Consider the following 21,559-nt stretch of genomic DNA (forward strand, 5'->3'; position numbering starts at 1 on the left):
TATTTCTCTCAGGAGCCTCTGGTTGGGAGTCGACCCCAGAGGGGATCTTGCCTGCCCTTGGTGACAGCGTACATCCATCTCGTCCGTCATTGGCGAATTTGACGGACGAGAGTGAGTGCCCACTGTGTGCTGGTTTTCTGCTGTCTTGCGTTCTGAGCTCGGTCCACGGCGGGATTTGTCCTTCAAGGCATGTGGCACGTTTCCCATCCAGGATGTGACATGGAGAATATGGAGCCCTCTTAGGAGCAGGTCAGAGCCGCCTGTCTCGCTGAGGAGCTGAGCGGGGCTGGGGGGAGGGCGAGCTGTGGTGGGGCAGGGAGGCAGGATGCCTGCCCCATCTGCTTCGCCAGGGCACGCGGTGCCCCGGTTCATCTTGCCAGGCTGGCTCACTTTGGGGCCGGTGGGTTTGTCACGTTGGAAATTGCTTTCTTCAACTAAAACAGAGAAAGAGGGGTTTGGGGGGGGAAGGATGTAGAGGAGGTTGCGAATGGGGGCTCCATTGTTGTTTGACTCCCCTAAGGGTTGATTCCGGGGTGAGTGTTCGAGTCAGTGCCTCCCCATTGCACCGATGGGATCACTGAGGCCTAGAGACCGGCAGGGCTGGCCACTGGTCATAAAATAAGGTAGGGGTAGCCAGGCCCAGTGGCCACTTTGGGCCAGGAAGTGGGGCTCAGCAGAATCCCACGAGGCCCCTCCAAATCTGGATGGGAGAATATTGGTGCCTTCCACCTCCCCAGCCTGCTCGAGCGTGGCCCCTCCACTCTGCTCCACCCTGGGGACCCTGGTACCTCCACCCAAGACACGCTGCCCACGGCCCTGCCTCTGGACGTCACGAAGAGGGACTGAAGGTTCAGCAGCTCGAAGAGGTTGTGTGCCTGGAGGAGGGGTTGGTAGGAGATGCTGGAGGCCAGGGGGCACCCACACCACCCTCTGGCTTCAATGTATCCCTGACCTGAGGCTTTGAGCAGAGGTGGAGGAGCGGTACCCACGCTTCCATGTCGCCCACCCGGGCAGGGGTTGAGGGACAAATGTGATGGTGGGTGGAAGACCAGGACCTGAGCCTGCAATGTCCAGCACGACCACGAGGGGTCGCCAGAGTCCACACAAGGAACCAATGGGAAAAACCTGTTATCCAGCAACAGTGTCACAGAGGGGTTGGGACCACCCCCAAATCCCCAACCTGCTGCTTCCCCTCCCTGACCCCGTGTTCCAGGCTCTGTGCTTGTGTGGGGCAGAGGGAGGGTGATTTAATCAAAGTGATTAAATAATTAAATAATTCCAAGATCACGCGGGGAGAAGGCAGTGGATCTGAAATTGAAACCCAAAGACATAATTGACTAGTAAGCACTGCCTCTCTCCACCCAGAGGCTTCTATTGTGTAAACCCTCTCGCTTCCCTGGTCTCTGCATCATCCCAACAACTCCGGGCGTGGGGTTCGGAGAGGGCAGGAGCCGCTCTGCCCGTTCTGCCGATAAGGAGGCGGCCCTGGAGGGACAGAGCCACGCTGTGTGCAGGGAAGGTGGAGCTGAAGTTAACCTCTCCGGTCTTCCGCCCTACCCCCGGGGCCTTGTGCCCCATGCCTGAATCCTCCCCATTACCTCGTGCAGGGAGGTCTCTGGAGACAGCTGCAGGGTCACTGGCTCCATGGGGCAGCCCCCAGCCAAGACGTCCTGGAGATACCGCTGGGGACAGGGAAGGGTTTTGGGTGCTCTCCCCCAGGCTGCCCCACTCAATCCTCCTCCCTCTCCCACAGACCAGCTGTCCCCTCCACTCCCACCCTGCTGACTCCCCAACTCCCCCAACACCCCACAGGAGTACCACTTGGTGTCCTGGAGCCCAGGAAGGTGGCTCAGCCTGGAGGGCCTGCAGCAAGTGGGCCCTTCGCACGGTGCCCACCAGGATCTGAGACTCTGGACAAGTGGAGAGGGAGAGGGGGAGAGAGAGAGAAAGAAAAAGAGAGAGAGAGGGCGAGGGAGAGAGAGAGAGAGAGAGAGAGAGAGATGAATTATGAGGAAGGAATTTGCATTTCCTGGGCACCTACTATGTGCCAATACTGTGCTAGGTGTTCTTGTGTCTCTCAGGAACCTACAGCAGCCTGTGGGTCAGGAACTATTATCACCCATTTTATAGACGAGGAAACTGAGGCTCAGCAGCACCAAGAGGCTAATTGTCTCGCCCGAGGTCACTCAGCTTCTGACACGGAGGTGTGGTAGCCAAAGGAGGCTGAGGCTGCTGGGGGCCAGGAGGGAGTCTGCTCACCCTGAGGCCCCCCAGGTGGCAGGCCTCAAAGCAAGAGCAGCTTTGGGACACCTGTGCCATAGGGCGGGGTTTTGTCCCCCCCCCCCCCCCCGCCCCAGGAAGATTCACATCTGGTTCAGCCCAGTGAAGGCATTCACCTGGGAGCCCACCATGTTCTGAGGTCCTACTGTGTGCCGGGGGCTTGGCAAGTCTCAGTCCAGGCTATCACTGGACTTGGCAGGCACTCGGTTTTGAGGCAACAGCCTGATGTTTTGGCCTCTTACCCAGTAAAGTAAAAACTTTACACCTAGGCCTGTATGTGCTTCCCCTCTAGAAACAAACGCTGAAAGCTGTTTCTCGAGTGAGCAGCAGGGTCCCACGGGGCTGCGGGTTGGGAGCTTTTGCCTCCCGTGGCTCTGAAGGTGGAGTGGACTTTGTCCGGAGGCCAGTTCTGTCTTTGTCCCAGGAGGGGAGGCCTCTCGGAGGGGGTCTCATCTGCAAACATGTTCGAGGGGGGCCTGGGCGTGTTCTGTGGGATAATGGGGGGCTGTCCCAGTTTGGGTGGGGAAACCGCAGGCCGTAGCTCGGTGTACCCCCGGCGCTGCTGCTCACCCGTGGCCTGAGGCTCTTAGGGTGGCTACGGGGGCGGTTAGGACCCGTATGGTGGTGCAGGTTGCTCACTCCATAAGGTACCTGCCCAAAGGACAAGCGGGGACCAAAGCCCAGCTGTGCCACGCCTGCCAGGTGTGCCCCATGCCTCAGGTGCAGGGGGACATACAGGTGACCGTGGCCGTGGGTGGACATGGCTGTACTCCCCCCACTTCCCTTCCCCACTCACTGCACTTGCCCGTGGAGAACGATGCTCTAGCCCAGTGGTCGGCAAACTCATTAGTCTGCAGAGCCAAATATCAACAGTACAACGATTGAAATTTCTTTTGAGAGCCACATTTTTTAAACTTAAACTTCTTCTAACACCACTTCTTCAAAATAGACTCGCCCAGGCCGTGGTATTTTGTGGAAGAGCCACACTCCAGGGGCCAAAGAGCCGCATGTGGCTCACGAGCTGCGGTTTGCCGACCACTGCTCTAGGCAGAGGCTTCCCCAAGACTCCGCTTCTGTGTCTTTTAACAAGGGCCCCATTCATTGTTCTTGACAAAGCTGTTTGTCATGGCCTCGGGGATTGTGGCGGGGACTCAGCGGGGCAATCTTTGAAGGGGAGGCTGATGAAGGAGCCCTTCGAGACCCTGGTAGCGCCCCACCATCCTACCCCCACGCCCAGCACACCAGGCCTGGCCTCTAGCACCCCCAGGTCTGCCCGGGAGAGCTTCGTAAGCGCCCTCTCATCTCTCAGGGAAGCACAGAAACCACCCCCAGCAGGCTGGTCACACTCTCCATCTTAACGACGAGGAGGAATCAGGCTCAAGAGATAGAAGTGATTCCCCCAAAGGCACCCAGTTACAGAGCCTGGATCCAGATGTAGGGCCAGGGCCCCGCTTTCCCTCTCCTGGGCCTGCGCCTGCCAACAGGAGGCAGAGGGAAGGCCCCTCCCCCTCCCCCTTCCGCTGAGCACCTGTGCTCTCCTCCAGGGGGTACTCCGCCTTGTCGGTGGAGGTTATGACCTTGACCACCTCCTCCAGGGGCATGTCCTTGGCCAGCGCGGTGATGCTACAGTTCATAAAGTGCTCCACAATGACGCGGTGAGAGCTGGAGGCAGAGAGGGGTGCTCCCGTCAGGTCCTGGGGTGAGGGCACGAGGCGGGGAACCCCAGAGGGAGAGTCGCTGGTTCTCCAGTGTGGGCACCGACTGAGAGGTTCCCGGAATGAGCAACTCCTGGAGCCCCGAGGTCGAGAGGCACCTGGGGATCGGCTCACCTATGGTCTGGCTCTGAATTCTCAGTCCCCCGGCCCCTAGCTCCCCGCAGACCAGCTGCGGGCTGTTTCACTGAGGAGCCTTCCTTAGAGAATGTCATTTGAAGAAAAGTTTGATGGCAAAAAACGGGGGGGGGGGGGGGGGGAGCTTTAAAGTTTGAAAACACCCCCATTTTACAGCTGGGGGAACTGAGGTTTAGAACAAGGTGGCAGCGTGCATGCATTTGGAGCTGGGCCCAGGACCCTGCGCTCTCAGCCTCTCAGTCCTGCCTCTGGGGGGGTGGGGGGCAGGGCTGCTCTGGTCCTGCCTGGTTGCGTGAGGACCTCCAAGCCTGCTTGGACCACTTCCACACAGCACTGTGGGGGCGGCAGGGCCCCCCAGGCCTGCTGCTGACTCTGTGTGACCCGGAGCAAGACACGGCACCTCCCTGAGCCCGTTTCCAACACGTGGGCGGTATCTGTCCAGTTGTGAAGACAGACTAACGACTAGTAAGACACGGAGGCCCAGGAGGCCGAGGACTTGCCCAGGGTCACGCAGGGAGCTGGGGAGAGCGGAGACAAGAGGCAGCAGTGTGTCGGCCCCTCCCACACCACCCAGGTCCAAGGTCAGCCGCAGTGAGGCACTGGGGGGAGCTTTTAACCCCACCCTATGAGCCAGCCTGAGGCAGGTGCCGCGCACCTGATCTTCCGGCCCCGGATCCACGGGAGATACGGCAGCTTCTTGACAATGATGGTGCCGTCGTAGAAGGAGGGCTGGCAGCTCTGGGCAATGGCGTTGGCCGCCAGCACCGCCATCAGCACGGGCAGCGCGTGCACGATCTGGCCGGTCAGCTCGAAGGCCAGCAGCGCCGTGGAGATGGTGTGGGTCACGGCCCCCGAGAAGGCCGCGGCCCCTGCAGGGGGCAGAGCCAGGGCAGGGGGCTCAGGCCGGGGGCCCGCTCCCCGCAGAGGGCGAGGCTGGTGCGGCTGTGGCCATGGGCTGGGTGGCAGTTGTCCAGAGGCCACACCCTGGCCACTGTGGGAGCACCCACAGCCTGGGCTCGGTGAGGGGGAGAGCAGTGAGGGAGGGGGTGGGGGATCAGGGACAAGACAGGCGCTGGAGAGGGTAATGGGGGCACAGGGAAGGGTGGAGGCTCATTGGGGGGCTCTGAGACCACCCTCTGCCCTGCAGAACCGCTGGCTGGTCCTCCAGGTCCAGCCCACCCAGTGGGGCCCTGGCCCACTTACCTGCCAGGGCATACCCCCCAGGCATGATGGGGTTGGTGACCCCTCCGGCCACGATGCCCTCGGGGAAGGCAACAGAGAGGGCCTCCCCGATGAGGCGCCCAACAGCAGCTCCTAGCCACAGACTCGGGTGAGCAGGGCTGACCCGGCCCCTCAGCCCTCCATCCTTGGGGACGAACCTCAGTACCACGCTGGGGAGGGAGGGGCGGACCAGGAGCCATGGCCTCCCCATCACCCTGAACCACTAAGACCCTCAGGACCCCAGACTCACCGAAGATGAATATGGGCATAAAGTAGCCAGCGGGCATGGGGATGGTGGTGGCCAGGATCAGCATCCAGAACTGCGGGCGGGGAACCCAGAGGGGCAGAGGCTAGAGGCAGCTGGGCCAGAGTGGGCAAGGGAGGGCCAGGACTGGGGACAGGGCGTGTCCCAGAGAGAAAGAGGGTGCTCGGGCGCATTGCCGAGGTCTGGTGCCAGAGAAGGCGTTGGCCAGCAGAAGGAGCCTGACCCTGACAAAGTGCCTACTGTGTTCCAGGGGCTCTCCTTCCTTCCCTCTCAACCTTCCCTTTGAGGTGGGCACAATGACTATCCCGTTTTAAAGGCAGGGAAACCAAGGCTCAGAGAGCCGGAGCGGCTAGGCTCGGACACACAGCGGGCAAGGGTCAGGCCAGGGGGTGTGGGCAGAAGGCCCAGGTGCTGTGCTGCGTGCCGGGGGAGGCACCCCAACCCCCCCATGACTGGTCTCGGCTGTAGGCACACCCGTGGGGGCCCCCGGGGCGCCCACCTTCATAACCAGGAAGAAGGCAAGGGTCCCAAAGATGGTGAACCGTGGGTGGTACCACTCGAACCACAGGTTCTGGGGGTCGGGCTCAGCGGGCCAGGGTGGGGACGAGTTCCGGGTCATCAGTGCCCACGAGTTGTTGTCAAACAGTGTGTCCAGGTGCTGCTTCATGGACAGCTGGAGCGGGTGGTGGGGGTGGGGGGCTCAGAAATCTGCATGAGGGCCCCTGCCACCCCTCCCAGGCAGCCGTCCCCCCACCCCCCACTGCCTGACCCTGCCTCCCACCCTCCCCCCCACTTCCCAGTGTAGGGGACTTGGAGCTGCTCGGAACCTCCCCTTCGTGGGGATTAAGGGAGATGACAGGAACTAAGTGGAAACAAATCGGGGTCCCCACTCCCACTGCCCCAGCTCAGGGCCCCTTACCCGAGAAGCCATGAAGCGGCCCACGCCAGGGGGGTAGGTGATGGAGGCGAGAATCAGGGCGGCCAGGGCAGAGTACAGAGGCTTGCTGTGGGGGGTGCAGGGGGGGAAGCTCCAGGGCCACTCTCCCCTTCGCCCCCACCTCACGGCCCCACCACCCTGGGGGCTGGCACTGAGGCAGGAACAGGCCGAGGGTCCGTCCCCCAGTCGCAGTGTGACAAGGGGCAGGGCTGATGGGAGAGTTTGGGACAGAGGCCCGCTGGGACCAGGACTGAGGCCAGCCAGGCCCGGGGGGGGGCCAGTGCGTGGCCAGTCAAGGGCAGATGGGGGCTGACTTTGAGGTGCCGAGGAGAGGGGGCTCAGTAACGGGCTTGGGGCTCCGTGGGGGAGTGGGGTTCAGTGAGGGAGTGAGGACCTGAGAGGGGTGTTATGAGGGAATGGGGGCTCCTTAAGTGGGGTGGTGGCTAGGGAGGTTTGGGAGGCTCAGTAGGAAGATGGGGTGCAGTCAGTAGGAGTTGTGGACTCAGGAGGCTGAGTCCCTGGGGGTGGGGGTCTCCCTGAGAGGCCCCAGCCGCGGCCCAGAGCCCACCTGGTGGCCAGGAGTTTGGAGGTGAGCGGGTTCGTCTTGACGAAGATGAGGAAATTGCGCTGACAGAAGAGGTAAGCGCAGCTCAGGACGCCACAGATGGCCCTGCGGGGGGCTGGGGTGAGCCGAGGGCAGCCGCTCCTCCCGGGGAAGCCCGTGTGGGGCTGCAGGGACCCGAGGGGGCACTCACCCCAGCGCCACGAAAAAGAAGATCTCGGGCAGGTCGAAGGGGACGTCCACCCGGAAGCTGGTCTTGAAGAGGGAGGTGATGGTCTCTGGGGGGAGGGGCGTGGGGGTCGCACTCACACCCCAGCCCTGGCCCCTGCTCCCGGCCCAGCTTTGTCCCTTCTGCCCTCAGGGCCCCATCCTTCCCGGCCAATACAGGTCAGCTCCCTCCTCCCACCTCGAAGGAGATGGGGATGGAAGAGGAAGGAGAGGGGATGGGAGGAAGAGTGGGGAGGAGGGAGAGGAAGGAGGGAAAGAGGGAGAGGAAGGAGAGGAGAAGGAAGAGGAAGAAGAGGAGAAGGAAGAGGAAGAAGAGGAGGAGGAAGAGGAAGGAGAGGAGAAGGAAGAGGAAGAAGAGGAGAAGGAAGAGGAAGAAGAGGAGGAGGAAGAGGAAGGAGAGGAGGAAGAAGAGGAGGAGGAGGAGGAAGAGGAGGAAGGAGAGGGGGCGGTGAGCCCTGGGACTCACCCTGCTCGCTGTTGAAGACGGCCAGGAGGCGGAACATGAAGGCCCCGCAGGTGGCAGCGAAGAAGCCCCGCCAGTAATCCCAGACGGAGAAGTGGGAGGACATGACCTCGATGCTGAACAGGACGCCTGGGGGCGCGCTGAGCTCAGACAGAGCCCACCATCCTGGCACCCTGACCCCTGGTCCTGCCCCCCTGGCCTGAGACAGGGCCTCCCTTCTCTCTGGTTCTGAGCGGAAATGGGGGGGGGGCAGGCACTCCGCCTCCAGGGAACAGGCCCCGGGCTCTCTCTCCGCCACCTCCATCCCTGGGGGACGGCACTGCTATGGTCCCATTGCACAGATGAGGAAGTGAGGCTCCGGGAGGGCCACACAGACAGCTGGATCTCACACCAAGTCTGTCTACGGTGACCCCAAAGCGCCTGACACCCACTCACTCACCCCCACCCTGTGCGGGCAAGACTGCTGTAAGAGCCAAGACCAAAATTAGTCCCCATCCCTCCTCCGGCCCCTCAGCCGGGCCCCTCCAGGGGACGGGAGGGCGGTGGGGAGCCCCAGGGTGCAAGGGGAGGGTGAAGGGGGGTCTCACCGCTGAAGGGCGCTGCGAAGACTGTGGCCACGCCCACCGCCGCTGCCGCCACCAGCATTTCGTTTTGCTTGCTCTTGTTCTGGGGGATCCCGAGTCCTGGGCTCAGAGGCAGCCCCCTCCCTCTCATTCCCTCCAAGGGGGGCCCTCCCTGAGCCCCTTACCTCGGGCTCCCCAATGGTCTTGGTGCGCACGCGGCCCAGGTAGGCAGCGATCATCACACTCAGGTGCACGAAGGGGCCCTGAGGGGAGCAGGGACCTCTGAGGGGAGCCGGGCCCCTGCTCCTCCCCCTCAGGGCCCGGGGTTGGGGGACAGAGGGAACCTCATCCAGACACAGCCTGGTTGCCCCACCACACCCACCTCTTCCGTCTCCCCAGCCCCTTGTCACACTCTGGGGGCCCGGCCTGCCACCTCCCCAAGACTGAGCCCCAGAAGGCCGGCATTGGCCCGAGTCCCGCCTGACCCCGCTGGGGTGGGTGGGTGGTAGGGAAAAGGCAGGCGTGGGGAGAGCAGGGAGGGAGGGGGGGTGCTCTCTCGCTTGCTCATACCACTTTGCCCAGGAAGATGGTGCTGCCGGTGGCCAGGGTGCAAGTGAGGCCCACCACCTTGGCCCCGAAGTTCTTGATGTCCAGGTAGTCCTCCAAGACCACCCCGGACAGGATGGTCTTCAGCTCCGGGAGTCCAGAACCTTGGCAGCAGGAGGGACAGACTCTGGGTTAAACTCTTTGGAAACACCTGACCCTGCAGAGCGTTTCACACCTCCCTCTGGTCGGGCCCTTTAAAGCCCTAGGAATAGGTTTCATAAACCCATTTTTCAGAGGAGGAAGCCGAGGATCAGAAAGGAGACGCCAATAGCCATGTCCTTCCAGCAGGGCCTGGCAGGTGGCTGTGGCAGACTGGGGGGGCCCCTGGCCACCCTGCATGCACCCCTGGAGTTCCCACCGGCTGGCCGGGAGCTGGAGGCAGAGCTGAGAGACCTGGGGGGAGGGGAGCTGTGCCCCCCATCAGCCCCTGCCTGGGAATACTCTTGGGCATCAGCCCTGCAGGAGAACCTGCCATCACCACCCGGAAAAACTCTCCGAAAGGGACCGGAGCCGTCAGCGACCCAGGAGTCAAGACCTGGTCTTCGTGCTGTGTGACTTGGGGCAAGTGACACGACTCCTCTGAGCCTGATTTCTCCGACCATGAAGTAGGGGTACTGCTTCCTGCCCCCACCCACCAGAAGCCTGAGGGGATGAACCAGCGGGGACTGCGATGCCAGGCTGGCCTCACCTCCTGAGAAGGGCGTGATGCTCTGTGAGAAGCCCGAGGAGAAGGAGACCAAGGCCATGGGGTACACCGTCCAGGAGAGATACCGAAGCAGGTGGCTGTCTCCAATCTCCCGGTACAGCCACTTGTGTGCTGGGGACAGCCAGGAGTCGGGGATCAGGGAGCACCCACAGGCTCTGCAGCCCTCGGGTGCCCACCTACTGACCAGGAAACACAGGCCTGGAGAGGGGAGGCCCAGGCCACCAGGGAGCAGCCGATCCCCAAGAGGAGCAGGAGCCGGACCCTGGGTCCCCACCCAGGTTTGCTACTCCCTCGCTGAGGGGCCTTGGCCAGTGACTCAACCTCTCAGAGCCTCTGTTTTCCTGTCTGTCAAATGGGCTAGAGATGGTACCTCCCCAACAGGTCATTGTGAAGCTCCTCAGACAATGGATGTCTGGTGCAGGGCAGGGGCTCAGATGGCACCAGAGCAAGTCTCCCAGAGAAGGTGTTACCCTCTTCCTGCCCCGCCCCCTCTTCCAGGGAGCCCTCAGGGTGGAGAGAGCCTGCTGACCCATGATGGTCTAAGCAAGTGCCCTCCCCCAGCTACTGAGTTGAGAGCAAAGAGGGAGGGAGGAGAGGGAGCCCAGCAGCAGGCTGAGGGGAACATAGGGCTCAGACAAAAGGGCTCTAGAACATTCAGGGCTCTCTCACTCCTTGTGCAGATGAGGAGACGGATGCTCAGAGACGGGCAGGAGCTTTCCAGGGTCACACAGCAAGCCAAGAGCAATGCCAGGCCCTGGCCTGTGCTCTCAGTGGTTAGAGCGTTGGCCCTCAGACCAAAGAGTCTCGAGCTCAATCCCCGGTCAAGGGCACATACCTGGGCTGCAGGTTCAATCCCCAGCCTTGGTTGGGGCACATGTGGGAGACAACCCATCAATGTGTCTCTCTCACATTGATGTTTCTCTCCCCCCACAGCTCCCTCTCTCTCCCCGCTCCTCCCTCCTTTCCACTTTCTGTAAAAATCAATGGAAAAATGTCCTCGGGTGAGAATTAACAACAACAAAAAGAGCAATGCCAGGACCAGACCAGGTCTCCTCCCCACCCAGACCCCCCACCCCACCCCCGCTGCATCTGGTGGTGCATCTGGCCTCCTGAGAGCGCGCTCAGACGCCCTGGGTCCAGAGCAGGCGTGTGTGCCAGGGAGGGCTTACCTCGGACCACTCGCCCCACGGTGAAGCTCATGGTGTAGCTGATCAGGGCCATGAGCACCCCGAGGGTCGTCAGGAAGTACCAGTCCTCACCCACACGGAACAGCTTCTGCTTCAACCACTCCAAGCCACCTGGCGCAGGGGCACGGGGTCACAGCCCAGAGCCCGGTGGGCATGAGCAGCCCTTCCCCTCAGGGCAGGAAGGGTAGGGCAGTGTGGGGCTGGGGAGGTGGTCCAGTCCAGGGTCGCCTGCGGGGCACTGCCTCACGTGGGGCGGAGTGGGATTTGGGGTGGTGGTGGTGGCAGCGCAGGGGCCTCTGATGGGCCTGCCCCCCACCCCTGCTCCACACTGGGGTACTTTTGGAAGAACAATCAAGGCTCAGGGGTGAGGAGCAGTGCTGGGAGCTACAGCTCTCTCTGTAATCACCACAGGGTCCGCAGCTTAGACAGCACGAGGGTCTAGCAACCCTCCTGTGTTGTCCCAGGACCTGCGGGGCTGGCTTTGGGCCAGAGAGCACCCCCTGGGCCCTTAGCAAGCCCCTGGCACAGTGATCAGGCATCAGGGCTGCAATCCCAAAAGGCCGCAATCCCATAAACAGATGGACAGACAGGTCTCTTCCCTCCCTGCCACCAGGAGGCGCTGGCAGTGCTGTTGGGGCAGATCAAGGGGGAGGGCAGCTCTGGGCTTTCAGGTGGGCGGGAGGTGCAGCCTGGTAGGGGGTGATGTCCTGAGGGGCCCCTGAAGGGGAGGGGAAGGGGACCCAGCTCTCACCTCCGATGCGTCGGCGGAGGCGGGGACACGGGCCCCACAGCTCCTGCAGAGTCACAGGGTTCCCCGAGGAGCCCTCTCGCAGCCCTACCAGCTCCTCCATCCGGTCCCTGAGGCAGCCGACAGGCGGGTGGACCCTCGTGAGCTGCCCCAATGCCCTCGCACTGGCCCTCGGCCCTTCCAATATTGCTGCTTCCCTGTCAGAGAAAAGGTGGCGTTCCCCTGCGTGTGTGTGTGTGTGTGTGTGTGTGTGTGTGTGTGTGTGTGTGTGTAGCTACCGGGAGGGACGTAAGTCTAGCGTGTGCTGGGGCGTCAGCGAGGGTGTGCGTGTGTGTGCCAAGTGTGAGGTGGGGTTCCTATCTGTGCCCTTCGCGTCCAGCAGCAGATTGGCCAAAGCAGGTGTCCGAGCCTCAGAGCCCCGTCCCCCTCCCGTGGCCACCGCTCCTACCCTCCCTGGACACTTGTCTGCTTCCCCACCGGCGGCTCTGACTCCCTGAGCCCATCCCCGAGCCCCCTCCCCTTCGGCTCAGGCCACAGAGGCAGCAAAACCCCAGGCCCATAAGGAGAGGCCGCAAGGAGATGCTGGCTCCCTGCCCCCCACCCTGCTGCTCCTGCCCGGCTTGACCGGGGCCTGGCCAACCCCATCCAAGTCCATCCCCAGCTCTGCACCCAGCAGCCCCTCACCTGTGTCCGTCCGCCCTGCTGTGGCCCCGGACGGCCCTCTAACAGAGACGCCTTTGCCTGCAGCGCAGGTGTCCCTGCACAGGTGTGTGTTCCACCAATCAGCACCCTGCCCCCCCCCTCCCCACCCCGCCTGCCGGGGTTTGCTGTGGCTATTAAGAATGTCCTTGACAAACAGACCGGAACTGCCCAGGCCCGCTGGGCCGTGCAGCCCGGAGCAGCCAAAAGGAGCCGGGAGCAGGACTCCCCTCAACCTTGCGTAGCCACGAAGCCGTGCCGCAGGCAAGGGCATCCGGGGCTTTGGTGGCGGACCTCACACACACAGCGGGGCGGTGAGGGGTCACCTGTGGGGCTGAGGGTCGGGCCCTGGACTCTCAGAGCTGGGTATGGAAGGAATCTGAAAGAGCAGAGAAAGGTGAGGGGAGGAAGACGGCAGAGCAGGAGGAAGGGCTGGGGCAAAGGAGAGGGCACTGTCATCGCTGCCCCCTTGCTGTGTGCCAACAACCCCCCCCCCATCAGTGAGTGCCCCTGGGACCCAACCAGGGGGGCGGCATTATTTCCATTTAAACAAATGGAGTCTCAAAGAGGTGCGGCTGCCTGTCAAGGTCACAGAGGCCAAGGGCAGAGCTGGGACTCCCCCCAGGTTTGCCTGTCTCCAAAGCCTGTACAGCACCCCATGGTCCTGCCCTGACAGCCCACCTCGCTCAGAGCTGGGCGGAGGCCCACAGGGGAGCAGGGGTAGTGAATCCAGTGGCCAGGGCCTGGGGATGAACTTAGACTTGATCCTGGTGTCTGACTAGCCCCTCCAGTCTCAGAAAACTGCCTCTCAAACCACAAGGCTTCTGGGTAAATGCCCAGACTTTGTCGCACCCCAAACAGAGGGTAGGAGCCAGGGCATGGGGGGCATGGTGAGGGACTAAGCACATGTTACACCCTGGCTACGTGCCAGGCCCTTAAGTCTGCAACTCAGTTCATCCTCCCATTACCCTGTGACTCCGGGACAGCACCACCATTTTGCAGATGATAAACGGAGGATCAGAGAGGTGCAGTCACTCACCTGAAGTCACACAGCAGAGGCTGAGCCCAGACCTAGACTGTGCGCCTTTTCCCCTACCCGGAGCTCCTCAAACTCCGGTGACTGACACAATCAGGGCAAGGTTTGGGCACAGAGCAGAGGATTTTTGTCTTGATGCCACTTTTGAGAGATTTAGGCAAGAGATCTGGAACCACTGCCCCCACCCTCCCCCAGGTAAAGCCCCCCCCCACCCCCCGCCACCCAAAAATCATGATGGCCCTTCAATGACTTGTTAAAATCCTGGGAGCCTGAGCCACCCTCTGCCCCTAGATGCCGGGTCAAGTCAATCCAAAACAGGAGCCTGTGTGTGTTGTGTGTGGGAGGTGGGGTGGGGGCCCACCCTCACCTTGGCCCCCCCTCCCTGTCGACTGGCTGCCCCGTCGACATCCCAAACCCATCTCTGGCCTCCAGCAGCCGCTGGCTACAACCTCACAGCCAGGGTCAGCCCGCCAGCAGGCCCCGCATGTCCACACCTCACCCCCTGGCCTGTGAGCACCAGGAAGCTGGGAAGAGGGCAGCGAGGGGGGGGGGGTGGCTGTGGCAAGTCCCTCCCAAAGCTCTGTACCCCCACATGCCAGCCCCTCAACTTCCCCCCCGTTCCTCATCGAGCCCCAGCAGCAGTGGAGGGAGAACGGGCTTAATTAAAGCCACAGCAGCTCCTCCACCCCCAACTGGTCCTCCACCACTCGGAGCCTGGGTTTCCTCTTCTGTCCAATCAGGGGAGCCTGGGAGCTGTGGGGCGGGGCTTACCTCTGCCTCATTCACACCAGTCCCCCCAGAGCCTGGAACAGTGCCTGGTACATAGTAGGTGTTCCATAAACCTACTGAGTGGTGGGTGGTTTCCAAGCACTGGCCTGTGGGCTGGCTGTGTGGAGAGCTGATGGGAACAGATTCCTGGTCCTTTCCCAGGGCCCCAAATTAGAATCTTGGGGTGCAGGTGAAGGCTCTGGGTTTGTCAAAAATCCCCTCAGGTGATTGGATGCCCTGGCAGGCTTGGGATTCAGGGCATTTGATCATCTCTGAAGCTCCTTCTGTCCCTGCGATCTGAAGGGAGAGGCAGGCCCAGAGACAGGGCGATGGCCTCGATGACCTTCAGGGTCCCTCCTGGCCACTGAAGCCAGTGGATGCAGTATATGTGTGGGCGATGCCTCGGGGAGGGGGGAGGGGGGAGGGACGGTGGGCAGGGGTGGGGAATGAGATCTGACGTCCAGGAGCAGTGACTCAGGCCCTCAGCAACATGACAGTGTGTCTGCATTTAGCCACTGGCTCCTGTTTCCCTGGCGGGCGGCAGGCTTCTGGGCCCCCCCACCCCTCCCCCACCTTCTTTCCATCTTGCCTCAGTGCTGGCGACTTCCTGGCAGCCCCCTGGGCCAGGATGGGTGACATGGGCAGGAATTCCAGGCAGGAATCTCCCCTGGAGTGAAGGACCCCTCTTTCCCCAGCCACTGCCTTGGCCCACCTTCAGGGACCACCCCTATAGACGGAGCCCCCAAGAAGGAAGTTCTGTGGGAGCCAGAAAAAAGAGAAACAGCCCCCACCCCCAGGAACCCCTGCCCTGGAGGAGCTGTCAGTCTCATAGACCCAGGACGGCCAGGCTACACTGCCAGGAGCTGGGGTGGGCAGACAGGTGGCACTGTGGGCATCGTGTGGACGGCAGCAATCAGAGAGGCCTCCGTGGGGGAGGAAGGCAGGGCTTGGAGCGGAGAGCGGAGGCCCCACACTGCAGCCTGGGCAGATGCGAAGGGCCCACTCCCTTCTCAGAATGGCCTTTCCTTGGCCCCCCTCCCCCCCAGGTCAGTCCTGGCTCTGCTGAGCTGTAGGGAGCAGACAGGGGCTTCTGGGGGCGTCCGGGCCAGCCCATCTCCGCACGTGCGTGTTCAGGTCACCCGGCCTCCTAGGAGGCTTTGGATCACAAATGTCCGGGTTTGAATCCAGCTGTGCCGCTTGCCCTGTGCAAATGGCCCGCCCTGAGCGGCTGTTGCCCATCTATAACATGGGGGTGACGCCTCCTTTCAGAGCTGAGTGGGGAGCAAATGGACCTTCCTGAAAGCTCCTCCCAGGATCCCGCAGGCCTCCGAAGCCGGAGCTAGAAGGACTGTCTCCGGTTCTCTGCCTCCAGAACGCCTGCCCGCTGCCGTCCCAGGCCTCCTCAAGCGGAGGTCAAGCAGTTCGCAGAAATACAACCTCCAGATCTTTAGGGGCAATTACCAATTCCCTGCGTGGGGCCCAACCCCCAGCCCTGCCTCAGGCTGCTAGCTTTCTCCTCTTGGGGCCCCCGAAATGTTCCAGAGTATGTGGGGGGGTGGGGAGGGCCAAGTCTGGGTCCCAGGGGGAGCTGGCAGGGGCACAGCTGCACAGTCTCACCCCCCAACCCCCATCCCTAAGAGACGGCTATAAACATTGTCTGCCCCAAGGGAAGGAGCCCCTCACTTCACACAGGGGTCCAGCAGGTGGGGGTCCTGCAGCCACCCTGACCTCCTGGCCAGGCATCTCCTGGTCCGTGATCCCTTACCACTCAGATCCCCTCTTACCCCGGCTGCGCCTTCGGGGGAGAGGGGACAGGAAATAGGAAAGCGGGGCCACAAGGAGAAGGCAATCCAACAGGGGAGGCAGAGTCCTTAAGAGCCCCTGGCTGATGGGGAAGACAGAGACATGCCCCCCCCAACACCCCCCCACACACACACACACACAGGCCCTGGGCGCGGGGTCTGAGTGGCATGGGGACAGCTCTGGCGCCCTCCCCGCTGCTGTGCGGCCCCGGGGCTGGAGTTATCGGCCTGGAATGCCAGGCTATGAGCTCAGCCTCACGGGCCTGCGTGCGTTGGACTGTCAGCAGGACCGTCTCACTGGAGAAGATTTCCAGCCCCTCTGGGCCGCGGCGAGGCCTAAATTTAGCCGGTAGACAAGGGGCTGGCCCCGCGCCCGGGACGGCCGGGCCTTATAAAGCGCCGGCAGCCGGGCCCGGCACACTCCCCCAGAGCCTGCCGCCCACACCCCTGCGTCCACCCTGCCGCCTGGCCGGGCCCGGCTGCCCGCTGTGGATGAGCCACAGGACCTCCTCCAGCTTCAGAGCCGAGAGAAGCTTCCACTCCTCCTCCTCCTCGGCCTCGGCCTCGGCCTCCTCAGCCGCCCGAGCCCTCCCAGCCCAGGACCCACCCATGGAGAAGGCCTTGAGCATGTTTTCCGAGGATTTTGGCAGCTTCATGCGGCCCCGCTCGGAGCCCCTGACCTTCCCAGGCAAGTGCTCAGGGCTCTGCGGGGTGGGAGACACTCGGGCGGGGACACCTGCTCCGGGCACCTCTGAACGTGGCTGTGGCTGCCGAGCTGCCAGGAGCAGGTGCTTTGTGGCTGCAGCTACATGTGGCCACCCGGACAGATGTGGCCACCCGGACAGATGTGGCCATGGGAACAGGCAGGCCTTCAAGGAACAGGTGTGGCCAGGGGTCAGCAATGGTTCTGATGGCCACACAGGGAGCTGGAGTTCTGAGGGGCTGCATGAGGTTGAGGACGGGGGATGCACCCCCTACTCTAGGTGTGAGGCAGGTTGCTACACACACACACACACACACACACACACACACACACACACACCTGTGCCTGGTGAGGCTCCAGCCCTGCCACGGAAAAGGCAGGCTGCAAGAGGTGAGGAGGGCGGGCAGGGAGGTTAGGGGCAATAGCTGAGAGGGAAGTCAGGCCTGGGGGGCCTCCCCTGTCCCCAGGAGAAGGAGCCAGAAGCCTGAGTTCTGGGTGCAAGCCTGCTCTGTGCTCCCCACAGCCCGCACTGGGGGGCCGGGCAACATCAAGACCCTTGGCGATGCCTATGAGTTTGCCGTGGACGTGAGCGACTTCTCCCCCGAGGACATCATCGTCACCACGTCCAACAACCACATCGAGGTGCGCGCTGAGAAGGTGAGCCGCCCGCCCGCCCGGACCCCAGGTTCCGCACCTGTACCCTCTGCCCCGTGTCCCTACTCCCATGTCTCATCCTGGGGCCCCAGACTCTATCCAACGTCCCTCCAAGTCCCCAGGGCACATTGGAGACCTTGCTCTTGTAGCTCGTGGGCCACAGGATCCCCGTTACGGCCTCTCTCTCTCTCTGCCCCGAGATCCGTTTTCCAGGAGCCTGGGCAGCTGAGAGGGCCACAGGGGAATGGGAGGGCGGAGGGATGCAGGCAGGGGGCACCTGAGCCGTGAGGCGAGAGAGGGAGGTGGTGGTTGAGTGAGGACAGCTGAGTTGGCAGGCATGTGGGTAGGTGGGGACTCACCTGGACAGCTGCGGGAAGAGTTCCCCCACATGACACCCCTCAAGCCCTCTTCCCTCTGGGCTCCAACCTGGGACCCCTGAATTAGAGCCCCTGCCATTCAGGATCCCACACCCCAAACCCCACGCTCCCTCTACCCGCGGCTCTCAGGGTCACTGGGTCACTAGGGTCTCTGAGTCCCAGCTCCCAGCAGGCTCGCCCTCGGAGGAGGGTGTGCCGCCACCTGAACCTGGATGCTGCCCCCAGTGGGCCACAGCCACAGGTGCCCCGTAAAGGAGAGGGGCTGCCCGCGGCTTCTGCCAGAGCCCCCAGGGCCCGGCTCCCTCCCTGAGCACAGGATGCTAGGTGCCTGGGCACCCTGTCAGGGAAGCCAAGGCCTGTGGGCACCAGGACCAGGGGGCAGCATGTGCCAGCCCTGCCACTCCCGCCAGTGACTCAGCCAGCCCAGGCTCCTCTGGACACTATGTGCTGACCAAGCCGTGGGGGGAGGGCCACCGGCCCAGCCCTGACAGTGGAGACCCAATGCCTCTGGGTGCCCCGGAGGGCTCGACTCGGCTCTGTGCCACCTCCTCGGTGCTCAGGAACCCCTGACTCTGCCACCAAGCCCCCTGTTTCTGACACCCCCCCCCAAGCCCCTTGCCTACCTGTGCACCTGTCCCTGCATAGCCCTGGGCCTGTGGCCACCATCATCCTGGCCAGACCCCGCACCAGCCTGAGCGCAGACCCCTCAGCGGGAGGGGCCCCGCTGGACTTGGATTGGGGAGAAGGGGCGGGGGCTTGGCATGAGCCGGACAGGGGCGCAGGGGCGCCTGCCCTGACCCCTCTCTCTCCCCCCAGCTGGCAGCTGATGGCACGGTCATGAACACCTTCGCTCACAAATGCCAGCTGCCCGAGGACGTGGACCCCACCTCCGTGACCTCAGCCCTGAGGGAGGACGGCAGCCTCACCATCCGGGCGCGGCGACACCCGCACACAGAGCATGTCCAGCAGACCTTCCGGACAGAGATCAAAATCTGAGGGCCGCCCTCCCCTCCTCCCCCTCCCGCCCCACCCCCCCACCCCCCCCCCCCCCCCCCCCGGCCTGCCAGACTTTTCCTAACCCCTCATAACAGCTGCCAGGACATCTCAGCCCGGGTTCCAGCCCTGACACCCCCAAGACCCCAGGTGGGTCATCCCCACCCCAAAACGGAGGCCTCTGCTCTGCCCAGGCCAGGCCAGGGGCCCCCTCTCTTTCCAGAGGTGGCCTCTCGCTTCGTGCAGAACAAAGGGGTGGGGGTGGGGGAAGGAGACCCAGAGAACCCACTTGGGGAAGGAAGCTGAGGAGGGGCAGGGTCTCTGGGCAAGTCATCTGCAGGACAGACGGCCGGCCGAGCAGCTCCGCTGCCCCACGGGGTCTCTGCCGGGCAGGGGCAGGGGCGGGGAGGGCGGTGGCACCCCCTGGGCAAGGGGAGCAGGAGAGGCAGGTCCCCGGGCGCAGAGGGAGGCCAGGAGACAGCCAGGATGGAAACCTCCCCTTTTCCACTCTCGAAGCCCCAAACCAGCTGCCTGCCCACCTGGAGCCCCAGCCAGCCAGCCGGGCCCGGGCAGGGCCACGTGGCGTTTGTATACAGCCGGGGTTTTTCCAATACAGCTGGTTCGTGACAAACTGTGTGACCCTCCTGCCATCTGTTACCTGCTCATGTCCCCAGGCCAGGCCAGGCTGAGGGGTGCGGCTGGTCCTCCCCCCGGCCCCCAGGCCCGGCCTCCTGGGGCTGCCTCCATGCAGATGGATCACCGAGCCCATGTGGGAGAGAGACCATGGGCGGGGCTGTGGGTCTCCAGGTCAGACAGTGTCTGGCCAACCTTGGCCACGGCCAGTCCTTCCCCCTCTTCAAGCTACGAATCTACAGGTTTGGTGTGTGTTTACCGCCCGGGGACACACACACCTGCCGTCCTTCAAACCCTAAGCATTACCATTGGTTGAGCCCAAATTCAGCCCATTCTAAAGTCAGACTCAATCTCCATATTCATCAGGGGGGAAACTGAGTCTCTGAGCAGGTGACTGCCCAACTTGCCCATGAACATGAACCCAGGAAGTCCAAGGCTACTCTCAAAGCGCCCCCCCCCCCCCTCCTCTGGGTGCCGGGAAGTAGTTCCCCCTCTGCCTCTCTTGGCCTTTGCCGCTGTCCCCACACCTTTCTGCTGGAGAAAGCCCCCGAGCCAGGTCCCTCCTAGTCCCCAGGCCAGGGAGGGGCTCAGGCAGCCTTCATCTTGGGGAGCCTCCGCTGCCTGCGATGACCCTGGCTCCGTCTCCACACACAAAACCAGGGGTCCGGGGAGGGTGGTTCACAGTGTAGGGTGGCCTCTCACCCTGCCATTCTGGGGTCTTTAGGGGACAATTCGGGGGGAGAAGGGCAGGGGAGGGTCCTGGCGTTGTACCCTGCACACATAATAAACGACAGAATCACAGACTTCTGGAGACCACCTGCCTGAAGTTCTCACATTGGGGGAGGGTTTGGAGGCAGCTGGGGTGGGAAACCCCAGGGTAAACCGGCATGCCTTCCTTGAAATGTTGGGGTGGGGGTGGCAACTCAAGCAAAGCTCGAGACCTTCCAGAAATGTGGGTGCCCTTTGGCCTCCTCCCTTGGCTTCCAGACCCACCTGGGCAAGAGGTGCCATTATTTCCGTAGTGCCTTCTCTTCCCACTGCCAGCCAGCACCCGCTGCTCGGGCCAGGCACAGCCCCAGGTGCAGGAACACCAGAGGCCGGTCAGCTGCACCGAGTCCCTGCCTTCTTTTTTTTTTTTTTTTTTTTTTTTTTTTTTATATATATTTTTTATTGATTTTTTACAGAGAGGGAGAGGGATAGAGAGTTAGAAACATCGATCAGCTGCCTCTTGCACACCTCCTACTGGGGATGTGCCCGCAACCAAGGTACATGCCCTTGACCGGAATCGAACCTGGGACCCTTGAATCCGCAGGCCGACGCTCTATCCACTGAGCCAAACCGGTTTCGGCAGTCCCTGCCTTCTTGAAGCCTCTCTTGTACCAGATGGCCATGGAGGACCAGAGAGGCTGAGTGACTGGCCCAGGGTCACACAGCTGAAACCTGGCTGGGGTGTTGGCTAGTGGAGGAGTCTGGGTGCTCTCTGGAGAGACGCCCGCCTTACCCACCCCACACCCTACCAGGTGATACTGAAATCACGGCCAGGCGCTGGCCCCTGCAGCTGGAGCTGCGAGCAGGAGGAGGGAGGGAGAGTGGGCGCGGTATTTCCAGCAGAGGTGACTCACGGATTCCGCTGGGCTATTTGCAGCCCCGACACTCATCAGCCCGGGGTTTGGGGGAGGAGCCCGACCAGCCCCCACCCTCCCTCAGCTCCCACCTGCAGGGTCAGGCTCACCTTGGTGTGGGGACCCCAGCAAAGCCCCCCCCCCCCCCCCCCCCCCGCATCTTGGGTGGGGCTGGAGTGAGCTGGGCCATCGCCGGCAGCCATGGCAGGAAAAGGGGTCAGCTCTCCTTGTGGCCAATGGGGCCGAATACTTTCCACCCCCAACCCCCAGGCCCCAGCAGCCCCCTCCCCAGACTGCGGTTGGGGGATGAGGGTCGTGCCGAGGACACGCCCCGGCTGAGGAGCCTTCCAGCCAAGGTGACCCTATGGAAGAGGAGGGCCAGGAGGAGGGGATGCCGGCGGCGGACTTTCATCGGCTCCGCCCCTCGGCTCCGCCCCTAGGCCCGGGACTGGCGGCAACCCTTTGTCTCCTAGGGCCCCCCACCCTTTCCAGGCTAAATATAGGCCTGGCTGAGGGCCCTGCGCCCCACCCCCCACCCTGCGCAGAATAATTATAGCAGCCCCATTCATTGAGAGCCCAGAGTGTGCCAAGCACACTGCTCATCCCTACAAAAACCCTGCCAGGTGGGTACCAAGGAGGACAGGCAGGTTCAAAGA

At 62.9% G+C, this 21,559-nt stretch overlaps 2 protein-coding genes across 4 annotated transcripts; one reads left to right on the plus strand and one right to left on the minus strand.

The window, feature by feature from the left end:
- Positions 1-20: 20 nt before the first annotated feature.
- CLCNKB (chloride voltage-gated channel Kb) lies at positions 21-11,807 on the minus strand. Of its 3 annotated transcripts, none has more exons than XM_079777784.1 (19): positions 11,620-11,807; positions 10,851-10,979; positions 9,664-9,792; positions 8,940-9,079; positions 8,555-8,632; positions 8,394-8,472; positions 7,810-7,935; positions 7,309-7,393; positions 7,122-7,223; positions 6,536-6,620; positions 6,116-6,289; positions 5,602-5,671; positions 5,334-5,444; positions 4,786-4,999; positions 3,809-3,942; positions 1,822-1,910; positions 1,599-1,682; positions 789-875; positions 21-434 (listed from the first exon to the last, which is right to left on the minus strand). In XM_079777784.1, exons 1-19 carry the CDS (start codon positions 11,717-11,719, stop codon positions 387-389), a joined length of 2,064 nt encoding a protein of 687 aa, XP_079633910.1. In that variant the 5' UTR covers positions 11,720-11,807; the 3' UTR covers positions 21-386. The 3 variants fall into 3 exon arrangements, with proteins under 3 accessions (XP_079633910.1, XP_079633909.1, XP_079633911.1); XM_079777783.1 differs by having other exon boundaries at positions 1,819-1,910; XM_079777785.1 differs by lacking the exon at positions 7,122-7,223 and having other exon boundaries at positions 1,819-1,910.
- Positions 11,808-16,347: 4,540 nt separating this feature from the next.
- Positions 16,348-20,212, plus strand: HSPB7 (heat shock protein family B (small) member 7). Its single transcript, XM_079777815.1, has 3 exons — positions 16,348-16,609; positions 17,148-17,281; positions 18,472-20,212. The coding sequence occupies exons 1-3, from the start codon at positions 16,414-16,416 to the stop codon at positions 18,649-18,651; spliced, it is 510 nt and encodes a 169-aa protein (XP_079633941.1). The 5' UTR covers positions 16,348-16,413; the 3' UTR covers positions 18,652-20,212.
- The last annotated feature ends 1,347 nt before the right edge of the window (positions 20,213-21,559 follow it).

The sequence above is a fragment of the Cnephaeus nilssonii genome, assembly GCF_951640355.1.
Source record: "Cnephaeus nilssonii genome assembly, chromosome: 7".
Taxonomy (NCBI): Eukaryota; Metazoa; Chordata; class Mammalia; order Chiroptera; family Vespertilionidae; genus Cnephaeus; species Cnephaeus nilssonii.